General features: G+C 40.4%; 1 protein-coding gene across 1 annotated transcript in view; it reads left to right on the forward strand.

The window, feature by feature from the left end:
* Positions 1 to 434: 434 nt before the first annotated feature.
* LOC110978356 (sprouty-related, EVH1 domain-containing protein 2-like) overlaps positions 435 to 22,658 on the forward strand; it is a 31,718-nt gene continuing 9,494 nt past the window's right edge. Inside the window, exons 1-4 of the mRNA XM_022233294.2 lie at positions 435 to 603; positions 7,290 to 7,455; positions 12,481 to 12,649; positions 21,222 to 21,298. Coding sequence (XP_022088986.1) covers positions 581 to 603; positions 7,290 to 7,455; positions 12,481 to 12,649; positions 21,222 to 21,298 — 435 coding nt within the window. The 5' untranslated portion in view covers positions 435 to 580. The remainder of the gene's footprint in view (positions 604 to 7,289; positions 7,456 to 12,480; positions 12,650 to 21,221; positions 21,299 to 22,658) is intronic.

The raw sequence follows: 22,658 nt of genomic DNA on the forward strand, positions 1-22,658 counted from the left end.
CTGAGTCGACCCCGAGGCGTTGGGGTCAAAGCAAACATCCACTCTTTTTTTCTCCCCTTCAATTTCCCAACAGTGATTTGACTGCGCTGGCTGATCGTTCATGTAGATATGTGTACTGAACTAGGCCGGTGAATCGAATCGGAAAGCCGATATTCTACAAGGCCACAAAGAGGAAATGATTTGCATATGAAAAAGGTGACATTGGAAGGGACTCGTTAAGGAAGTTGATCCGCTAGTTAATGAACCTACTGTCAAAAAGTGGTTCAAATTGACTTGTGAAATGAGTTTTGTTGACTTCCAGGACGTTTTGATCGGAAAGGAAAACAGTGAAAAGTGATAAATTCAGGTGTGACGTTTGGTGGGAAGTGGATGTTGGAACTACTTTATTGCTCCGCAACATCCTCTGCGTGCGTGATGAGGAGATCATTTCCTCATGTGTGAATCACCCCGCTTATCCATGCATGGAGTTGATGATAATGTCGGGGCACGAAAATCATGGCTGTAGTCCCCCGAACTCGAGAAAAATGTCCCAAATAACTCGACATGATCGGAATAAGTAGCGTGGAGGATAACGAGGAAGATGGAGGAGAAACGTGTAGACGAGTGAGTATTCGGTGTGGATACAGAACTTGGAGAATTAGACCTTAAAACCATGTCGAAAGTAGGGGGTCAGTCGTGGGTCCAGAATGTGGCAGGAAAGTAACATAAGTTGGTGCATACGGGTTACAGTGTGCTTACCGTACCTGCATGACCAGTGATGACAGTCAGACAGTGCTCACATGGATGGAAACCTGAGGCATGTGCCCCCAATGTTGAATGGCGGTATCAGTTTTAACACTGCTTACATGGCCTACAGACTTGAATATTACTCATCATAAAAAAATGAGATTCAAGAGTACAGAATTTAAGACTTTAATATTGGGGTTGTCATTAAGAGTCATGATCATGATGGTATTTCCGAAGGCCTAAACAGTTTCAGTTCGGATCAGTCATGTCAGTCATATGTCATTGTACATGCTGTGTGTATTAGGAATGGGGGAAAAAGTTGGGTTGAAATATGTATATAAAACCAGAGTGTTAACTTGTCAGTCTTTGCACGGAGAGAATTTGACACTGTCCTGGGTGTTGATTAAATTATAATCCATGTGCATGCTTGCAGGACATTCAAGATCAGATGGAATGAGTAGTAGGCCTAAAAATGTATTCAAAATGCAATGCACATGTACAACGTAAGCGAACGTCAGCACGTCTTTTGAATAAGATGCACACATACCGTACAGAGCAGTGGCACATGTTTATTTACAGTCATACTGATAGGCAGCTGATTATTTGAATATGTTTAAAATGAATGTTTTCGTAATATTTGAGTAAGGCTGTCCGATTTCGTATGCATGTCTTTCAATGGCTGTCTTGATGGATATGAATAAGTTCAGCTAAATTAAAAAGTCATTCCCTTAATTCAGTCAGCGTAAAGTGAGTTGACTGCTTTGGAGCAGCTGCAGCGGGTACCGATAAAATCCATTTTAAAAAGTCACGGCAAAATGAATGTGCAGTGATGCTCGCATGCATTTGCGGGTTTTTTGGGTGTAGAGCAAAATGAAAAAGTCATGTACTGATCATGAATTCAGGTTAATTGCGTATTGGCTTTGTTGATGTATCATTTTAGAAATACAGACGCAGATATATAGCCATACAAAAGCCGTGCAACATTTGGAGTTTTCTATAGTTTTGTACACTTTTGGATGCACCCATCAGGCATAACTTTGTACACGAGTCAGTGCTTTAAAGCTTTGTGAGTTTCAATGACTTTTTGGGTGCATGCTGTCAGTAGGTCTGCTTGGGTTACATACAGTAATACTCACTAACAGATAGTGACCACATAGTAAGTTTCTCTTGGCTAGGCTTGATGAAATCATTGGAACATGTTGGAGCCATTTTCCCTGTTGTGCACATGAGCACATCTGTGTCATGTGTAGACAAAGGCCTAGGCCAAATGGCAAGTTACAAATGCCACCAATATTAGGGCTTAGTCAATTTGAATAATTCACTTTTCGAATATTTGACCTTCAATTTGTTCGAATATTCGAAAATTTGGTCTTACCGACTGGCAGATTGTTGTTGATTATACAAAATCAGTTGTAATAATGCACACAATTGTACATTGTAATCACCAGGAGTAACTCCAGCCATGATTTAGCAAGATTTAAGAGGTGAACAAGATTTCTTGCCTTGTTGAAAACTTCTATTCCCTTTCAATTTTTAATGAATAATTGACTTTTTGAATCATTGCAAGATTTCTGTTGCTTTACATTTGGATCTGCATGAAACAAGCCTCCATAGTGCAATTTTCCTCATTTGAAACAAAAGAAAACTTTCCTTTTCACGATTTTTGCATTCGAATATTCAAGTTTGGAAAATAATATTTGGTTATTCAATAATGATTTAATATTCCGATATTCAGCTCAGCCCTAACCAATGTGTAGAACCAGATTCGATCTGATTCACAGTTTTGATATGCCAAAGAACCCAAATTCTTTTGTACCCTCCACATATCTAGTTTTTGTCGGGTCGTATGTGAAAAATTGACAACATATTAAAGGAGTCCAACATGTACTTTCATTCTTCCCATCTTGATTGATTCAAATGGTTGGCAAGACTGGAAAAACTATAATCTATTCTAAGGTGACATGTTACCAGTGGCACCTTTTGAGACTGATCAAAATACCATGAGCCATAAAGTTTGCAGTTTCTTACACCATCCCTCTTTTTTGTTAAGTGTCGTTCATTAAAAATTAAATATGTAAACGTGACCCCATTGGAGATACATGTACACGTATATGTCAGAAAACACAAATTTAACTCTAACTCGATTTTGTTGAACAGAAACATTTCAGTTTTGTCAGAAAATGTAAATATTCAAGACTCACAGTACACCTTTTAGACAAACTGTGACTTCTGAATGTTAAGCAGTGGCTTGGACAGTATTGCAGGTATTACACTGTGGTATTTGTGATAAAATACTATGATATTCTCTAACACCATGGTATTTTTTGAAACGGGGTATTACATCCTCAAGTAGCAGTGGTGAAAAGCCAACATTCACTGGGACTACCAACAAATATACGTGTACATGTATGATGTAGGCCAGCATGCAGGTTGTTGTCAATGTGGAAAAATCCCCCGAACTGAAGAAGTACAATTATTTATCAGTTCATTTGTCTTCAAATAAATATTATTTAATAAATAGCAAAGATTAGATTTGCTAATATTTGAGGCAAGAATTCCAACACAGTCTTCCATCACAGGAAGCAATGAAGTTTATGAAGTGGAAATGACTGAGCAAGTACTTGGGTTATAACACACACCCCTGTAAAACATTGTTTGGGACTTCCAGTCAGAAGCTACACCAAAATGGACAATTTGACGCTCTTCCTTTATTTTATAACGGTTCTGCAAGCATTCCAGGCACATTAGCCAGAAAACGACGGTAAGGAAATTCCACATTGAGTTTGCTGGTATTTTGATATGGATCATCAGTTGGTATTGTTCAGTATTGGAAAACAAACCACCACTGTTCAGTCATACCGTAGTGCTGTCCAAACTGGCTCCACACCTCTACATGTGGCACACTGAACCTTGATGACCAGATGACAGATGGAATTCCATACCTGGACATTACTCTACACCTCGTGCACAAACCGTGTGAGACTGCTCTGAAAAAAATGTGCTTTTAAAGTACATGTAAAGGCTTCAATATTTCTCTGCTATTAAATATTAACTTTTTTGATACCGGGGTACATTGAACATATACTGGTATGTCATTGCTGTCTGATATGTCACTGCAGGGAAAAATAAGTGACGACCATATGTGGAATTATTCCAGTGTAGTATAAGCCAGGGTAATGGAACCCAACTTTCCCCGTACATCAAGATTTGACCTTCTGCCCAATGGGAGTTTAAAGCACTAGTTACATGTAACAAGGGAGTCAGGAGTTATGTGACTTGCCCAACTCCACACTGGAGCCAAAATTGACAGCATTGTTTTACAGGGTAATGTCCTCAGTATAATACACAAACGTCCCTCGTGGCACATTTCCCAATTTCTGAATAATTAGAAACCCAGGGATCATTGAACCTTTCATGTACGGTACATGTTCATGAAGCACTCTGCAGTACTTTCAGTCCTTAAGAATTAACTTTTTAACGTAGTTTAATTAAATAATTCCAGTTGGTCAATTTAGAAATCTGTTTGTCTTCCTATGACAACATCTGGAAACCAGTTGATAATTATGGGATTTCATACATTTACTAGTAACAAAAACAAGGCGCGTATTCTTGCTGAGAACCCCCCTGAAAACCCTCCACCCCCCCCAAAAAAATTCTTCACTCTGCAGTAAAATAATAGCTTACTCTTTTGACTTGTACTACAGTATCATATCAAGGGAATTGAAGCCCCGTGTAAGCTACAACAGCTGGCTGCTACACATACCTTCTCTAGTCCTGTAAAATCTTCAGAACTCCTGGTGGATCTGGAAAGACCTGTTAATCCTTTTACAGGGTTTTCAGAATTCAGTCAGATATGCTTGCACTCCATGCAGTCAACTTTTTATTCTCAGTGACCTTGTGTCCGATATTTAGTCACAACTGACCGAAACTGGTGAGGATATTTGGTGCAGTTCCTCCTCACCCATGTAACCCAAATCACTGACAAGGTTGACTGACCAATGTTACAACAGCCTGTGTTCATGCCGACATGTGCATTGCTTCTAATGTATCTTGACATAATGAGGGATGGTTGATCTTGTTTGGCAGACTTAGCTGTGATGGAGCATGTTGTATGACTTGATCTTGCCACTCAATTCCAGCTGGCAGCTGCGATTAAAAAAAAAAAAGAACAAAAACAAACAACACCACACTACAAGTAGACTCCTTACTGTTATAGAATTCAACCAATCTTCAAAAAATACAGTGCGTATCAAATTGAAAAAACAATCGCTTTGTTGGTTACATCGTTAGGCAATGGCATTCATATGTATACTTGTACATGAAACAATTGTAATGACTTGAGTTGGGCAGTTTTGAGTTGGCCAAAGCTGTCAAAAGTATTTTGGGCTCTTGGGAGAGTGGAGGGCAGTGTTCCATCAGATTCTTGTTATTTTTGAGGGTTTTTTGGTGAAACTGCCCTGTTCACTGGCGCCCTGCCTGGCACTGTGTGTTTTCAATGCAAAGGAGAAAAAGGTGGTCTGCAACCAGTTGTTGCCGTCAATGTTATGACTAGACGAGCGGCCCTAGGCCCAGCACATTATTATGTTAAACAGCACTTTCCTTACCTCAGTGTCGGGAGGGAGGGAGGGAGAAATAATTTCTTCAGTGGGGAGTTTTTCCGGCTTCATGCGGAGCTGATTAAGGCCATGGATGTGTTAATTTTGGGAATGTGCTAATGATTGATCTCCTGTCAGACCCACAGCAAAATGGCGATACCATCTTGCATTGCTTTAATTGCTTGCGGCAAACACAGCCGGTGGGTGAGCAGTTTTGTACCCGCCTTACGATGTCTGTTCTTGTGAATTTATGAACGAGGATACCGGAAATAACATCCCATACTTCTCTCTATTTAGCGGGGATGGTAGTGTTGTGCCGTTGCCAGCAGTCAGCTGTGAAGGTTACATCATTTACATGACAAGTCAGACTCAACAACCAAGTGCTCCTTTCCCCCAAAGTGTATTTCCAAGCCAGTCATATTGTTTACAGCAGATCGTTTATTAAGTAAATAATAACTACAAGCTGGGGAGTAGGGGTTTAGAGTTGCAAAGTATGGCTGGAAAAGTTTTTGCAGCTGAGAATTAACATTCGAGTATGAAGGCTTTTAAGCCTTGTTGTACAGTGTACATCACAGCAGGCTCATCATCAATACAGAAGGCATCTTTGTACTAATTCTTGGACAATTTGAAATCAAGTCAAGAGAACTTTTGTTCAAGCTGAAGATAATTTTTTTCTTTTTTGACAAACCGATTGACTACATGTAGTTGTTTTCATGTTTGGAGCAGACCACTTTAAGTGAAACAACATGTTGGAGTTAATTCAACGATTGAAAGGCTGCAGTTTCAAAGGGTAGTGCTGATTGGACTAGTTACACTTTGCAGTTGTAAGTGGAAGATCTCTGCATGTTACATGCATTGTAATTGGAGTAGTAAGACAAGTACTGTACATACATGTACTTTGTAGCACAAACATTGATAATTTTAGCCGATAGTTCTAGTGAAACAGGTGACCCTTGCCCAACAAAACTTTCGCTGTAATTGCTCTGAGGGGATAATATTTGAAAGACTGCTATGAATCATGCCGGCATTGCTAAAAACACAAGCCGGAAAAGAAAGATTAGGTGAATGACGCACTATAGTAGATCGAAAGTTCATGTGGAATAATGAAAGCATTTCTTAGGTCATTTAAGTTGAAGTGTTGATGATATAGCATTACTTTTGTTGTGTCTTAACAAACTTGTACACTTGCCAAGCTACATGCACATATAGGCATTTTGGTAGCTATGCCGTAAGTGCCCAGGGAAACCTTTCCTCAGTAAGGGTAAATATGTGCTCACAGACGGGCACCTCAAAGCTCTATTATTTTGTGCGTGTCCTAGCACTGTAACATTAATTTTGGAAAAAAAAACCTCTGTGATCATAAAACAAGACGGGGGACTTTCTGAGCTTTATGTAGTTAATATACTGTACTAGAGAATGTTTCCTCATTACAGAAGTACAACTCCTTCCCTAATTTCCCTCAGTATTGTATTTACTTCCTCAATGTCAATAATAAATGCACACTACATTGTACGTGTACATCAAGTTAATGCATGAGCATTTAGCAAGTCTCAGTTGAATTTTGGTAGTTGAAGGGTTTCAGTTTTCTTGACTGTTTCTTTTTTTTCTTGTTTTGTTGTTTAAAAGTCTAGTTCAACACTCCCAATTGCTTGTTAAAGGGTTACATTGACAAGAGCGAGATGTAAGGATCAGCTTCCTCTCAACGTGGGAAACTTGATGCAAATATAAGTCTTTGATTTGACACCTGATGCGATTGTGCTACAGCTGCAGTTGCGAACCCACATCATATCTTGTTTATACACTACACTGTGCAAACCCTTCGTGGATCCATGGAAGCAAACAAACCTCAGAGGGTCACTCTCATTCAGTTCCATGAATACGGTCAGTTGCTGACATCCGGTATTTCCGTTGTTCAGAAGGTGATATTTCATTTTGATTTGCATTTTTTCCCCCCTTTCTTTCCTGCAGAGATTCCTGTCTCATACGCGTTAAAGCCCAAGTGATGACGCGTACTGAGGAGGGGTGGGGGCCTCTTGGCAATGGGGGCTATGGCATTGTAGGAATCTACAGGCTGAGCCCCGAGACCAAAAAGGTGGAATACATGATAGTGGGCACCAACTCAGCCAGGGATACGGTAAGTAACACAAGCCTTCTCCTTCCGCCCCCCCCCAGCACAATCCCTGTTCTGTATGCTGGTTTTTCCAAACCTCGTCTGACTCGGTCTCCAATACTGAAAGTGTTTCTAGTCTTGTCAGCTTCAAAGAAGCAGAGATGGTGCTGCCTCACTTTCCCTTAAGACCGATCTCAGTCTGACCTTTCTTTTTTTCTCACACTAATGAAGATCATGAACATTATAGCTGAAATCATTGATGATGAGTTGGCTGGCCACCCCTGCACTTTCTTACTGCTTACAACGTGAAAGAATTATCCAATTTTATTCCCACCCGTGACCTTAGTATGAGGCCACTTCTTTGCCATGGCAACTTATTATTGTCTATCAGAATCTTTGTACTTGCAATCAGGCTCATTTATACCCAAAGCGGAGAAATCCGTGGAATGTTACTTTGGCAAACATAATGGCCATACATCACAGTCACTTGGCTCACTGCAAATGCATTGCTACATGATATCCAGTTCAGTTTTCCATAGCGCTCCCAGTACCACAGTGTCTTGCCTTCTAGAAATGCCGGACTTCCTGAAGAGTGCCCTTATTTGATAACTTGCCACCCAAAGAGTGGACTTGGTAGATCCCAATTTTGGGTGATTGCAGGCAATTTCACAGTGCGTGGCTACCCAGCGCTCAACTCCGCTCAGCCAGCAACTGGTCACATCTTGGGAATGCTGGAGTTAATTTGGGGACTAAAGTGTTACCCACAGTGTTTGCAATGTAGCCACTAATTGGGCCTATAGGCAATTTTTGTATGGGGGGGTGAGTCAGGGAAAAATTCTGCGCAGAAATTTGATCGGCACACTGGTCCACACAAAGTCAGTTCCTGCCCTAGTCCCCAGTATACACGTGTGTCAATTGATACCAATCTCTTTTTTTTGGCCCTCCAACAAAAACTACACGTACATGAATGTTGATTCAGACTCGGTGAGGCATTAATTCACTAAATTGCACTTCAAAGTTGCCCACTTCCTGTGTGCAGTTGTTTGTTCAAATCATGTGTATCGAAATTTTTACAATCTACCAGTACGGTACATGCAAATAATGTCCTGTATAGAGGGTTTCCATTGTTGTGCACGTCATGACTGAAGATCATTCAGTTCTGGACATGTCAAACCCAGGCATCTGGCTGCTATGTGGGCATGGTTGAAAGTGTGGTGTGCAGGCTTTGAACATTTTTGACCTACACGAATGTCATGCATACGAAATGCAGATGCCTCGCCATTTAGAAAAGGCTGCACGAAGGTGCACCACAAGTAGATACTTCCATTTGGTAATCATTGACTTCCTCCCCAGTGTATATATGCAGCTCTACCTGACCGAAGCTAAATAACTGTGTGGCTGGCATTTTAGATATTGCGGTGCCATAGTCCTCACTATGCCACTGCACTTGCACATAATATAGCTGAGTTATGGAGCATGGGTACCTGTAGGCATGGGGGAGGGGTGTTTATTAAATTGACATTTTTCCCAAAGTGTTGTTACTAATGTACGGAACATGTTTGTATAATTTGCAGAAACAGATATATGGGTCTGTGTCCCAAGTTTCTAAACAATGTTTTGTTTCCATCATGAGGTGTACATGTACATGTCCCCTACATATTTGTAACTGTACTGAAGTTCTTTATGTGTTGAAGATGATCCAGTATCCATATGCACAGTTGCTCAAGTGATCCTTTGAATGCAACAGAAGAATAGTAATTGCAAAAACTCTTTCAAGAATGAAATTGTTATAAAAGTTTTGTGCTGCATGTTGTACATACAGGACATACACACTGTGAATACAAAGTGTACAGGCTTTGCATGACAAGTGTTCGTCATACATGTATCTGTGAAGGGCTGATAATGTTTGAATTAAACTTGGTGAAGAACGTCAGAATTGAACTCTGCTCAGTTCCTCTGGGTCATAGTGGCTTGTTGCACTTCAGGCAGATTTGTATTATGTAAATTAAGTTATCTGTATATACAGGTACATGTACATCTGTATGTAACAGTGTTTGCACATACATGTAAATGTGCTGGGCACGATTCAACCAGCCATACTGTACTTAGGTGTGATGTACATGTACATGTGGGCCTATGGGTTGTGTAGTTTCATTGCATAGCTACATGAAGTCTGAGCTACCATAGTGCATTAACCTGTCTGCCATCATTATACAGTACACTACTCAAAAAAAGTTCAGCACCTCTTTTATATATGAGATATTTTATTGCTGAAAATGTACATTTGATGTTTTGAAACATTTTAAAAATGTCTTATTCCAATGAGAACACCACCAAGACAAACAAAGAAAGGAAAGAACTAGATCCCACTCATCGCTTACAGAATAACTACAAGTTAACAAAAAGTTTTCCTTAACTTTTTTGAGCAGCATAGCTGCAGCGTGATTTTTGTTGTGTTGCTGAAAGTGATTAGGCCCGTACATCTTTTTAAACGTAGGATTTGCTCTGCTGTGAGTGTGTGCAGTTTCTCTGCTTCAAGGCAATAGTCGGTGTTGTTGGAATATATTTTGCGTGTACCACTAGAGGGGTTACTGGTATTGATGTACTCATGCTGGCCACGTGTGCACAGGACTTGTCACTGAACACTTCTTGGCAACCGTGGCAAAGGAAACCGATACCGAAGCACAATTTTTTGTAATGCCGACTTATGCAAAAGAATTCTTGTGGTTTTATGGAAAAGGGACCGAGAAAAACATGCAGACTTATACGAAATGACGACTTATAAATGCCGACTTAGCAATGAAATTTTCAATGGAAATGCATTGCGGACGATCATTACAGACGATCCAGATAGACGGGTCAAACGGCCGACTTGGACAATATGATGGGTTACTCGATGTCGACTTAGTCGGAGTTTACTTATATGGGTTGGATTTGAGTATGACAACACGAATTTCAAAACTCTCTATGTGTGTATGTTGGAAAATATTCCTTGAAGCGTTTACACGTTTGTTTGATAACAGTCTGTGCCTCACTTTGCATTCACTGTCCTTTTTTGGGGGGAGGGGGAGGGATGGAAGAATGAATTGGTTTAACACCATAGGTTCCTGTTAGTAGATTCTGATCAAAAGCAGTGATTGCCTGACTGCCTCTGAATGGGACCTCTTCCTGTCGCCCCCTTCCAGTCAAAAGAAAGCAGTGGTGAGGCAAAGCTTAGGGACATGAATGCCTCCATTGTAATCCAGTTGAAGTGTGGGATGGTTAAAAGGCCCCCAGACCCTGGAAGCCAATACTTGTGGATTATTATTGGCAGTGTGGTAATTCACACAGGAAGAGTCACCCCATTCTGTGGTTCATGGCCCTTTTCATCACCTGGAACAGTTATAATCCCACCTGGTACCCGCATGGGTTATACATGTGCATGTGTACAGTATGTGGCTTTAATAGAACAAGAACGTGTACGGGGTATGTGAATTTAATTAAGGAAATTCTGACATGTAATACTGTACTGTATTGCAGTGATGTTAATTGTTATACAGAACATCAAACAATGCATAAATACACAAGTCTCAGATGTACATTCCGTCCATGTACATGTATACCCACCACACATATTTATACACTGATATGCATGCCGTTACTTACATACTTGGACATGTAGCGCAAGAAGTTCCAATTTAACAAGGCGGGAACTATAAATGACCACTGCACCGGCACTGTAGCACTGGTACATGTAGCTACTGGTACATGAATATTACGTGGCCACCTCAAAGACGTGTTAGGCACTTTGGAATGTTGATCCCACTTCCCATTGGTAGCATTTTGACTATTAGTGTACAATGCATATTCATGCAGAATTGCACATTTGGGTCGACACTTTGATTTGTTGAGCAGCATAGGAAAGTGTACCTACATCAGCGTAAAAACCCAAGCCTATTAAGAGAATGTCATTTTCATGGTGAAATGTACCGGTAAATTGAGAAGTCATGGCTTGAGAAGTACAAACCTACAAACGTACACATTATAAACTGTAGTGCACATACATGTACATTGTTCACATACATCAAATCCTATGGCATGCCAAAAGACTTTGCCTGTTCGTATCCCACTCTGTACATTATCTGTTCTTTGCTTTTTTTTTTATTTTACAGTAATCAGATTGCATCAGTCTGCAGAGTTGTTTGGTTAGATCACACAGAAGAAACATGAACAAGTTTTTAGGTTAATCATAACGATTTATAAAATCAGTGGAATCAAACATGTGAATGCTGCCCATATTCTGTACGTGTATGTACAGTAGTATTATATGCATAAATGTCATGTATGCTAGGCATAAACAATACTGCATTGCTATCTGAGGCAGGTATTCTAGTCAAGGCAACTTAAGTCTTATACATGTACTAGCACAACTTATGTCATCTCTTGTTACTGTTACAATATACATGGACATGATGGAGGATCAATCAATCTGGCTCACACTGGGAGGGGTGTTTTAGGTGGTGACTTAAGACTTGTGGGGGGTGACTGCATCACTTAGCACCTAAAGATACAATATACAGTCCTTTGTTGTGTGTTCTGTATTGTCTTGTCTATGAAAAGGGTAGCACAAAAACTGCTGGTAGACAGTTTTTTTCATTCGTTATGCAGGGAGACATACAGTACATGTACCAAACACAAAAATTGTGAATGGTATAAAATAGATAAGCTGTCATACGTGTAACTCTAAAAATCATGTTTATTTCCATCTGTCAGGGTCAACAGAAAGGATAGAAGCAATTGCACACTGAAGTAGGAAGATAATTTCAAAACAAAACAGAATCAGTCAGGTTGATGAAAAAGAATTTTGAAAATTTGAAATGACAAAGTTTATATCTTTTTTATGTGGTTAACACTTGTTATTGGGGATCCTTCAGTTGGCTATCAAGACACGAAAAGATGTGAACATTGTTTGTGGGTTTTCGGAAGCATGACCGTTTGTCCTCTTTTTTACTTTATCTAATTCATATTGGCTCTGCATCTAAAATCACCTCTCTTTTCTTTTCTTTACAGAGGCTCATGAATTGTCTTTTACGGCGTGATGTAGAATACAACAAACCGACACCTACCTTCCGACACTGGAGAACGCAAGACTCCAAGTTTGGGCTGACGTTCTCCAATCCCTCCGACGCAAGAGCTTTTGACCGGGGATTTGCCAGAGTTGTACAGGAGCTGGACGATGGTTTGTACACATCCTTTGGGTTTTTAGACATACATTTGTTTTTCTGTGAGTGTAAATGCGCAAATCCTAATGTAGACAATTGCTGGTTATTCAGTACATGCCATTGTCAGCTTTCAATTTGATGAGGTAAAAGGAAACAATTGACATCAGCAGCAGCAAAAAGGAATTCAGGCGGTGCGAGTTTCATTGGGCTTTTTGTCTCCAGTCTCTTTCACACAATTTGGATTAATCTCAGTCGTGGCTGTGTGTTGTTACTGGATTTTGGGTCACTTTAAACAGCTGTTTACGGAATCATGTGGGAAAAGACGACATTTTGATCGTACCCATGCAGGTGACTTAGTCTGTGGCTTGGAATGTGCAGACAAAGCACACTCGAGGTGCTACCAGTCTTATCTGTGCTTCAGTTTGATCATGAACTTGTTTGCTTGGGGGGGGCAGTAAGAGTTGGGGACAAGATGGCCAGTGACATTGGAACCCTATAACCCGTGGGTGCAGTGACTAATACATGAATACAGAATCAGGTGTGGGTTTACACAATGACCTATGTAAAAAATGTCACTTCCACTGTGGCCGAGTACCGGTACATGTAAGTGTAATAATGTTTTTAGATGCATCGGTGCTGTCAGTGGCTTTCAGCAGTTTGCAGTAGTTCGCAATTTAACCGGTGTCCATTCGAGGACAGTTTTCATTCATGTACATCCCTAGGCAAGTCAGCAGCAGGAAATAGATGAGAAAAACCTAAATTTTGATTGTACACATACACACCGTGTACTGTACATGTGTAGTGATGTACTGCTACTGTGTACACATGCAGAAAATTTGGGTGGGCCAAAATGTGATGTTGTATAGACCTGAACCAGCTTTGCTCCCTTGTACTAGTGTGTGGCTTGTTACTAGTGTGCAGGCATGGCATACATAGTGTGGACCTCTGCACAAAAGAAGTCCACGAAATGCACGGTACAATGGCGTTGTGTGGGCTCGCACACGTCCGCACAATGTTTTCCCCTCTCTGAAAAAAAGCATCAGAGGGATTTTGGGGTCAAGGTTATCATGGCAAAATGAAGAGGAACAGTCCAGGAAATCATCAAAAATCCAGCTCGAAGGAGTTATCCCAGTGGGAGAAAAAGGAGCATTTCCCCAAGTTTCCTTAACCACAGGAACACAAAGGAATGTCCACACTTTGGATGTAAAGCAGGTATATGTATGTGTGGATAGTTTGTGTCAATGTGCTGTTTACAGACTTCCCAATTTTCAGTTAAGGGACAAAGTGGATTCAACCATATCTAGTAGAACTATTTAACATGTTCAGCCTAGCCCTCATTGAAGGATGTTTATCTTGGCGAGAAGAAAAAGATGGATCCTATTGTGTTGATTTGGCCCGGTACAGCCATTTTTACAGGCATGATATTTCTCCTATTTCAGTAGGATTTCATTTTTTTCTGTCCTTCCATTTCCTATCTGTTCTCCCATTTTCAGCATTCTCTACTGTACATGTTACGGGGGTCTGCAGGGAGCCTTTTCCTAGTTATCCTTCAGGGTCAAATATCATGTCTGTTGTAAGAAGTCCTCAAGAGAATCCCCTGAAGTTAAGAATCTGTCACAGTGTTGACTTTTGTGGAGTGCAATAAATGCATGAATATATGCTAATACCATACAAGCACCGGCACTTGTACATGTACAATGTACAATGTACGGTACAAGTGGTTTATACATACATGTACATGTACTTCATGGGGGGTTGACCTACATGTACATTGTACATGTACAAGCACATGCATGTGATGACCTTATTTTGATGCCAGTGTAGTGTACGTGTAGATGTTGTGTCTTCAGCTTCTACATTTTGTATTCAGTCCAGGAATTCATAGATTTCACACTACTGTGGTCTAAAAGTTTGCTTTAGCAACAATTTGATTCTCTCAGATTTCACCCCATTTACTGACATTTTTTTCAATTTCCAAGTTCAAGAAAGAACACCTACCGTTAAGAGTATCTCTTGCCCTGTGTCCATTTGACGCCTGTACCGCTATGTGTACACAAAGAATCAGTTGATGATGCGGTAAATGTACATGTAGCAGATTATGGGTGAAGAAAACTGCAGAAATCATTCACATTGGTGACAAAACTTTTGAAGTGAGGTTTTCCATTTGCTCAGAAAGCATCCTTTGTTGCGATAAATGTACATGGGTGTCCTCCATACGGGGATATGTGTGATACATTCATTTTGTATTTTCAATTTTGTCCAACTGCCAATCACATTTTAGATGTGTATCACACATGGACAGGTACATGTATGCATGTGACATGCACACGTATTTTAAAATCTGGAGAGGGAAAAAAATATGCAGAACTTTTCATTTTCTTGAAGGTTCCTTGGTACATATTTGTATGTTCACAAAAAGCAGTCATATTGAAGACTGTTTTAATTTACATTGAACTTCAGTTTTGCTGAACTGATTCAGTGTCTTTTCAAAGTGGGATGTTTCAATGTCTAATGCAACACACATTCAGGTGTTGTCATTATTCATTTATGCAACATTAAATGTTGTGACAAATTACCACTATTGTTGTGTAGCATCAGTTATATGTAGGGTAGTAGCAACATCTTTTGTTAACCCCCTAGGGACCATTGAAATCCTGCATAACCTTGTTGGGTTCAGCACGGTTAGGGTTGGGGCTGATAGTCATTCATACTGGCTAGATCTAATGTCCAGTCTGATATCATACTTGTACATAACACATCAAATATACCGTAATCTTCCCAGTCATTGTACCATGTTTATGCTGTTTAGAGAGAGTTGGCATGACTGCCATTCTGCAGGGCAATTTTTGGGTTCCACAGGGAAACCTTTGTGCTTATCCTGTGGAACAAAAGCACTGGCCTGCAAGATGGCTACCGTGCAAAGCTTCTATTGGCATGCATGTACATGTGTACATGTACATGTATATAGCTATAGTTTTACCTTCGGCATACTGAAATCAGTCATTAGAAAATTCAGTCCTACAGGTACAGGTGTGTATTGGTTAGGTAACCTCGCCTCATCACTATTCATATTACAGTTCTGAGAAGAGCACAGGAAGAGAAACAGTGTTGATGTGCTCCTGTCACCACAATCTTGTAATTAGACCTGCCCAGCGGAAAGCTTTTGGGATTTCCAACAGTGAGAATGATAGGCTCGTGGGGTTATTAGACAGTATGCATACAGTTGTGTAACACTATTATGGCCACATGTACATGTGTCTTTGCACCAAAGCACCATATGAAGCACCATATAAAGTCCATGTACCTACATGTGTATTTAAGTTCATACATGTAATGTGTACATGGACATAATTTACTGTAAAGAGTAATGTAAATAACTGTAAAGAGCACTGAGAATCTCTCAGGACTAAAATGCATACATTATATAAAAACATGTATGAGTACATCATATTTTCCTTATTTTTACATGTGACAGCTGTGTGCACATACCGGTGTGCATGTGTACATGTACATGTGTACGTTAAATTTTAATTTGATTATACCGGTACATGTACATTGGCCTATAGTGATGTAGAAAATGAAGTCTGTGAATCATCTTTCAGGCATTCACATATTATGTACACCTGTACAGTGACTTTAAAAATTCTAGTTAGCACAACCTGTGCAGTGCAACGATGGGGAGTGTGGTGTGGCTGGTGAATTTGGCAGTGACAGCGGAACTAAGCCGCTGCCATGCAGCCCGGGGAGCGAACTGTCGAGCGGTAATTGATAAAATGACTTGTGCAGCAGGATGTTCATGGTCAGCTGCCAAACCTGCACGTCAAAGCCTGCTTCCTGTGTCTTGCGGGTGTGCTCTGCGCATGCGTTTGTGGGCTGTAACACGGAGGGACCAGTGCCTCGGTCTGCATTTAAATAGCACTGTCAAAAGGTCAAGGAGACAAGTCAAACAGTCGGATTTCCCCCCGACTTCCACCCTGTCTCCCTCCACCCCTCCTGTCATCTGTTGCATCTTTTGCCGATGAGCAAGGAATATCAGGAAGGGAATGGAGTCTTTTTTCCCCCCAATTTTTGTCTCGTGCCAACACCGGAGTGCACTGAACAACGTGTTACAGTTTTTGTCCCTTAGGGTAGCTGAAGCAAAGTACGATGCATAAAGTTGCCATGCACAAAAAAATTAATAACGATTAATTAAAAATTAATAGTGATAGAAAAGTGTTAAACTACGAAGCTCTACAGTAATACAATGTAACTAACAACACCATTAAATAGGGCTGAGGTTAGGCCAAATCTTGCAGTTTCATCACAGCGAAGGTACTAATTAGTGCTTTCACCAATGAGTCCTCTCCATACATAACACTGCAACTGTCCTCATAAATTGTAATTCAAACCAGACCTCTTGGACGCAGTCATATGGGTAATTCCACAAATTAGGGGTACATTTTTTCAAGTCCCTCTCACATCTGATTATGGTTTGTATGTTTAGACCACGTTGTCTAGTTTCAAAGAGTGACGAATTAATGCAGAATACCTGCCAAACAAATAGTAATAGTTTGGAATTAATTCTGGCGATATTCCCACGTCAAATAACAAAGGTCAGATGTAACAGGGACACGAAAATGTCACACTTTTGAATCCTAATTTCTGGCATTGCCCATATGCTTTCATGTCCTTGTGCTATATACAATGTACAACATACACATACATGTATACATGTACCATGTGTGCGTGTACAAAGTACATATCCTTTCGTTTTCCCCTGACGTGTAGGTACAGTACCAATAGGTGTGCACTTACTGCTTGTCATTGTTCAGTTGTCACCTAAATGCACAACTGATAATGAAGGTATAGGGTGACACCAGACTCACATGTTTTAGTACCAATGTGTAATAAGCGAAAAACCTGAATATAAGACTTTGTCAAAGACCTGCATCCCCATAATTGTTTTGCATGGACTCGGAGAGGTATATGTACTCAAGATGTAGTGACCACAGAACATGTACATGTAGGTTGTGTGGCTCCATGACTTGATTCAAAGACACAATTTATGGATAGGTGTGGACCGTTAGAGATTCAAGTCTTGAGATCTTCCTTTCCTAAGTATGGCCAATCCAACAATTGCACCAAACTCAACAAACGAGAGCATTGTTCAACAGACCGCAGCATTGCATTATGGTTATTGCAGCCGATCTGCCCTTTGTATGGCTTACACCAGACTGGATTATATTGTGTATGGGACGGTAGGGTTTCAGCTGAAAAATTAATCACATCAACTTGATGTTGAGGGCAGGTCACGCAGCACTATGTAAAAAGGTCAAAGGGATTTTTGTTTGTCTGTGTATTTTATAATTGTGTTTATTTTAGTGGTGGACCGTGAAAGAGAACGGCCTGGTTTTGTTGTTTTCATAAGTGAAAAGCCTGAAATCCAGTTGTGATCCTACCATTACTCACTGTGCTTGAATAGTGCAAGCTGGTCAGGCTCTCCCTATTACATGTGCTGGTACTGTACCGGTACATGTACACAAATAAACTATTGTGTTTGGAAGAGGTTCCATTCAAGTGGAAAATGAATTTTGGAGTTGTCAATGTACCGCATGAAGGGGCAACCAATTCATGTTCTCTGGGACTCAAAACAGCAGCACGAAAAATGTTCAAATTGTAGGGTTGCAAGCAAGGTTCCCTTTCACGCTAGGGGCCGTTCAGTAATGGGGTGGGATGGGTTAACCCAGCTTTTTCCTCCACTGTGCCAACTTTTCCTTTGTGGGAAGAGTCTGTACGCCGCTCTGGAGAAATTTGTTCATTTCGACGGGGTGCCATCAACTCTCCAGTGTTCTGTACAGCTCTTTGTGTCACATGCACCCCGAGTACATGCACCCGCAAAGCACACTGGTGCCAAATGCATTTAGGAAGTTGCGAGTTTATAAAACTTGGTATCTGGAATTGCTATCTGTGTTTATGTTTCCCCAATCAGGATGAGGATGCTGAACATTCTGGAAGTGACTTTTTCCTCTCCTTGTTTAGTGGGGAGCTGACTCTGAATAGTTTAGCAGGTTGGGCTGGAAGTTTAAAGGGGCAAGCGTGCAATTTGTACTGCTCAGACTTTTAGTCATTGCGTCAACACTGAAGATAAAGACAATAACACGTAACTGGATTTCACATGAAATGTTACTTCAACTTTATGCTCTGGTTAAGTCTTTTTAGTAGTGGGGTTATTTGATTTTGAAGTCATAATCCTTTGTGTTTATACAATGCCACATTGTTTGTCTAAAAACTGAAAGTTACTTGTACAGTACAAACAAGGCTATTGTGTCTACAGTACATACCGGTATCAGAGGAGAGATAAGAGAGAGGAACGGGGAATGGCAGTATCGGAGTATGTTGAATGTCATGATTCAAAGTGAAACTGAGGACATGCCATATTGTGTAGGCATCACCAGGTAATTTCAGTTTCATATGACTTCCGTGAAAACAATCTATACATGTAAATCTTTTTAGGGAGTAATATGATTGTCTTTTGTCCAGTGAGATGGAGGGTTCACATGGAGCTCTTTTTTTTTTTTTTTTAGTGGAATGCTTTTAAGAAAATGGCTGAGAGACATGAACATCAGGCATATCCCTGAAGTGGCATATATCCTGTGACCACTGCTGAAGTTCATGCTGGTCACTGTGTGTACATGCAAAGTATGTCCATGTGTTTTAACATGGGCAATTTGTGCCCTGAATATTCGGAACTCTAACTGTTGTATTACCCGTGGAAATCTCCCTGTGGTCCAGCCAGCGACTTGTTGCCAACACCCCCAGAGACAGCCCCCCCCCCCTTATATCAGGAAGACGGTTCATTTGCATTGTCAACCAATTAGATTTCCCGCTGTCCTGGGAGACGGACAGACAGACAGACAGGGAGAGAAAAAAACACTGCGCCAGAACATTTCAGAAATATGGCCTCCAATCACCCGGGGGCTTCACTGCTTGGAGTCTTCAACTGGAGACCGAAAGAAAAGGGAGGGGTGGATGACTTTGGATGTAGAGTTTCAGTGGCCTGCAGGTAAACATTTCTCCTGCATCTCGGTCTGCCTTTTGTCAGGTATCTGGAGAACTTTTAGTGTAGTAGGCTGCGCTAGCAAGTGGAGAAGAAACTGCCATTAGTCTGCATTAGGCTACACCAGAGGGACAGAAAGGGAAAGAGAGTGAAAAGGCCCAGTGTAATTTCTTAGAGGTTTGAGGGGTTGAGGTGGGGCCAGGCAAAAGCGAATAGCATCTACGAGTACAGCTTTAGCCCTCCGCGGGTATTAATGACATCTAGCGGCTAATCAAGCTAAGCAGTGTGTAGAATGTTACGGTTATGGTGTAAGATTTGTACGCGGTCTAAATTTTGTGCTACTCCACATCGCTGTTTGAATCAGTCTAATAGTTTTGCTGTTTAAAAGTTTTAACCCTTTTTTTAGTCAGTAGGGTGACAGCTACATGTAGGGCCGAGTCAATTCAAATAATTCACTATTTGAATATTCGTCCTTCAGTCGGATCGAATATCCAAACATTCGGTCTTACCGATCGGCAGAGTGTTGATGAAAACACTATATATACAAAATCAGTTGCAATAATGCGCACAATTGTACGTTATATTCACTGTAATAGCTTTTCACTTCTAGGGTATCTTCAGTCATGATTTAGCAAGATTTAACAAACGAACAGTACTTCTTGCCATGTTGAAAATTTCTATTCCTTTGAAATTTTTAATGAGTAATTTAATTTTGAATTGTAAGATACATTATTCTGTCCCCTTTCATGTGAATCTGCAATTTTTCTCATTAAAAAAAAAAAGAAAGAAACTCCTTTTTCGTGACTTTTGCAATCAAATATTCAAATTTGGAAAATAATATTTGAATTTTCAATAATTGATCGAATATTCAGATATTCGGCACAGCCGTAGTTACAGCTGTTAAAAGTGTTTGTGTATGTACATGTACCATTCTGTTACAAGTAATTAAAAACATTCACCTGTATCTTTATTTCCTCAGAATTTGGTGTCTATTTGAAAAACCTGTCGTTTGTGAACAAGCATCCTGTGTTCCTAAAAAGATTTCCCTTAATGTTTGCCGTGGACTTGGTGCTGCATGTATTGAGTTGGCCACATTTTCCGTTGACAGTGGTTGCCAAAATTAACCTTGCCAAGAATGACTACACCAGGAAAAGATTTTTTCTGAGGTTCATATGGACACACATCATAGCCCTTGCAAAACATTTTTTTCAAGTTAGAAAAGTCCTTCATAAAGTTGTACACTAAAAATGTGGTGCAACCAGGGTTACATGTACACCTTTTTGTAAAATTTTATAAAGTTTTTGAACTGGCTGCAGGGCCATTGCTGAATGTTAAATCATGCCAAGTCCACCACAGCTTCCATCAAATGAAAAGACCCGACCCAGTTTTACCACTTTTCTTTTCCCCTTTTATTATTTTCCTTCAGGAAAGTGTGCTGGTATTCACTGCACCACCCGCAACACAGATCCTTTCAGTTGAGTCCAGGGGGATAAAAAAAATACCTTGTCACTGATTTGCTGGGCTTCCTTTTTTTCTTTGTGGTATTTACACAGGTGCATCGACAGAATCCTCACTGAACCAGTCAACGGACAATGAAGTTGACGATGACCCAGACACCTTCCCGCCCAGTGTAAGTAACCCAGGATTGGCAGAAGAGAATTGGAAAGTCTCCTCACAATAATGCATTGCCACCCCTCTGCCCTTCTGCTTTGTATTTCGTTTTTCAACAAAGATAAATTTACATGTTCACCCTGTTTTTAAAGTAAAGTTGTGCATGTGTGGGAGTGGAAGGTTTATATATTGATATGTTTCAGCTTTCCCGACTTAAGATTGAGTAATACGGAAATAAAAATGTGAGAGTATAATGCTCACATGTCAAGTTCCCTAATAAAATGAGACATGAAAAGTGATCAACAAAACAGAAGTGTTTGAGAGGATATGCCAGTTTAGGATATTACTCTTAAGTTACTGACGAACAAAGGTCGGAAATGCAGGAGACAAATTTCTCGAAAGATGCAGCCAAATGTACCGGTTTAACTACCCTGGTGAGGAAGTTGGCTTCTCAAGTCTTTCTTAGTGGTGCACATGTACATGTCGCTGTAAGTCGACGGAGTCACTGCAATATGTTTAACCCTCCGTGCCCTTTTTTGTTCTAAGTTCATATTCGGCTCATGCTGTTTTTTTTTTAATTGTTTGGACTTGATGCTTCACCTTTGAATAATCTTGTCCAGTGTTCATGATGTGTATCATTGAACAGTATTGAACTCAATACAAAAAAGAGAAAGATAGACCAATTGAACCAACTAATGTACAGTGGGAATCAAACATTAACAAACATGGCGTCCTTCCGTAGCAAAGTGGGTGTTGTTTACCAAAAATAATTCTAATATTAATGTTATGCCAGTGACCCCAAAACATTTTGGGGGAGATACAGTTGTAAACAGTGTGTATATATTGTAGCAGAGGCCAGCTCAAAATGTTAAGTTTTTGCTTGTTTCTTGTATACTATGTTGATTGTTCTATCCATCAAGTTTAAGTGTATGATTTGCTGTGTTTTTGTCATAAAATAAAACATACCCCAGTCTTGTGCACTTTGTAGTTTCGGACAGGAATCTCATACATGTACTCTGAGACTTGGTCTCCACATTTTCGTGCAAAAACATGAATCGATCATTCCCGGACAGAGCATTTAGGGTAAATTATAAACCGTCCCGGTTGTCGCAAATGGAAAATACTGTGCCGAAGATTTTTGAGGACTGTTTGACAAATATCCAGTGTCTGCAAAAGCACTCTGAACTCAGAAAAGTGACGCATAAGCCTCGCCGACTGCTTGTGTTGTATTGCATCTGCCGGTATGGTGTATGTACGGTGCTGTGCTGCTAGACCACTGCCAGGTTTGTTTTTGGGACCGCCACAGCACTGAGCCCCGCAACACTGCCAGGTTGCTTGCCGTCGTCCCCATTCGACGACCAGTAAATGGTTACTTTCAT

This window comes from Acanthaster planci, linkage group LG01 (genome assembly GCF_054643075.1).
Source record: "Acanthaster planci isolate LZ-2023a linkage group LG01, COTS_SCS, whole genome shotgun sequence".
NCBI lineage: Eukaryota > Metazoa > Echinodermata > Asteroidea > Valvatida > Acanthasteridae > Acanthaster > Acanthaster planci.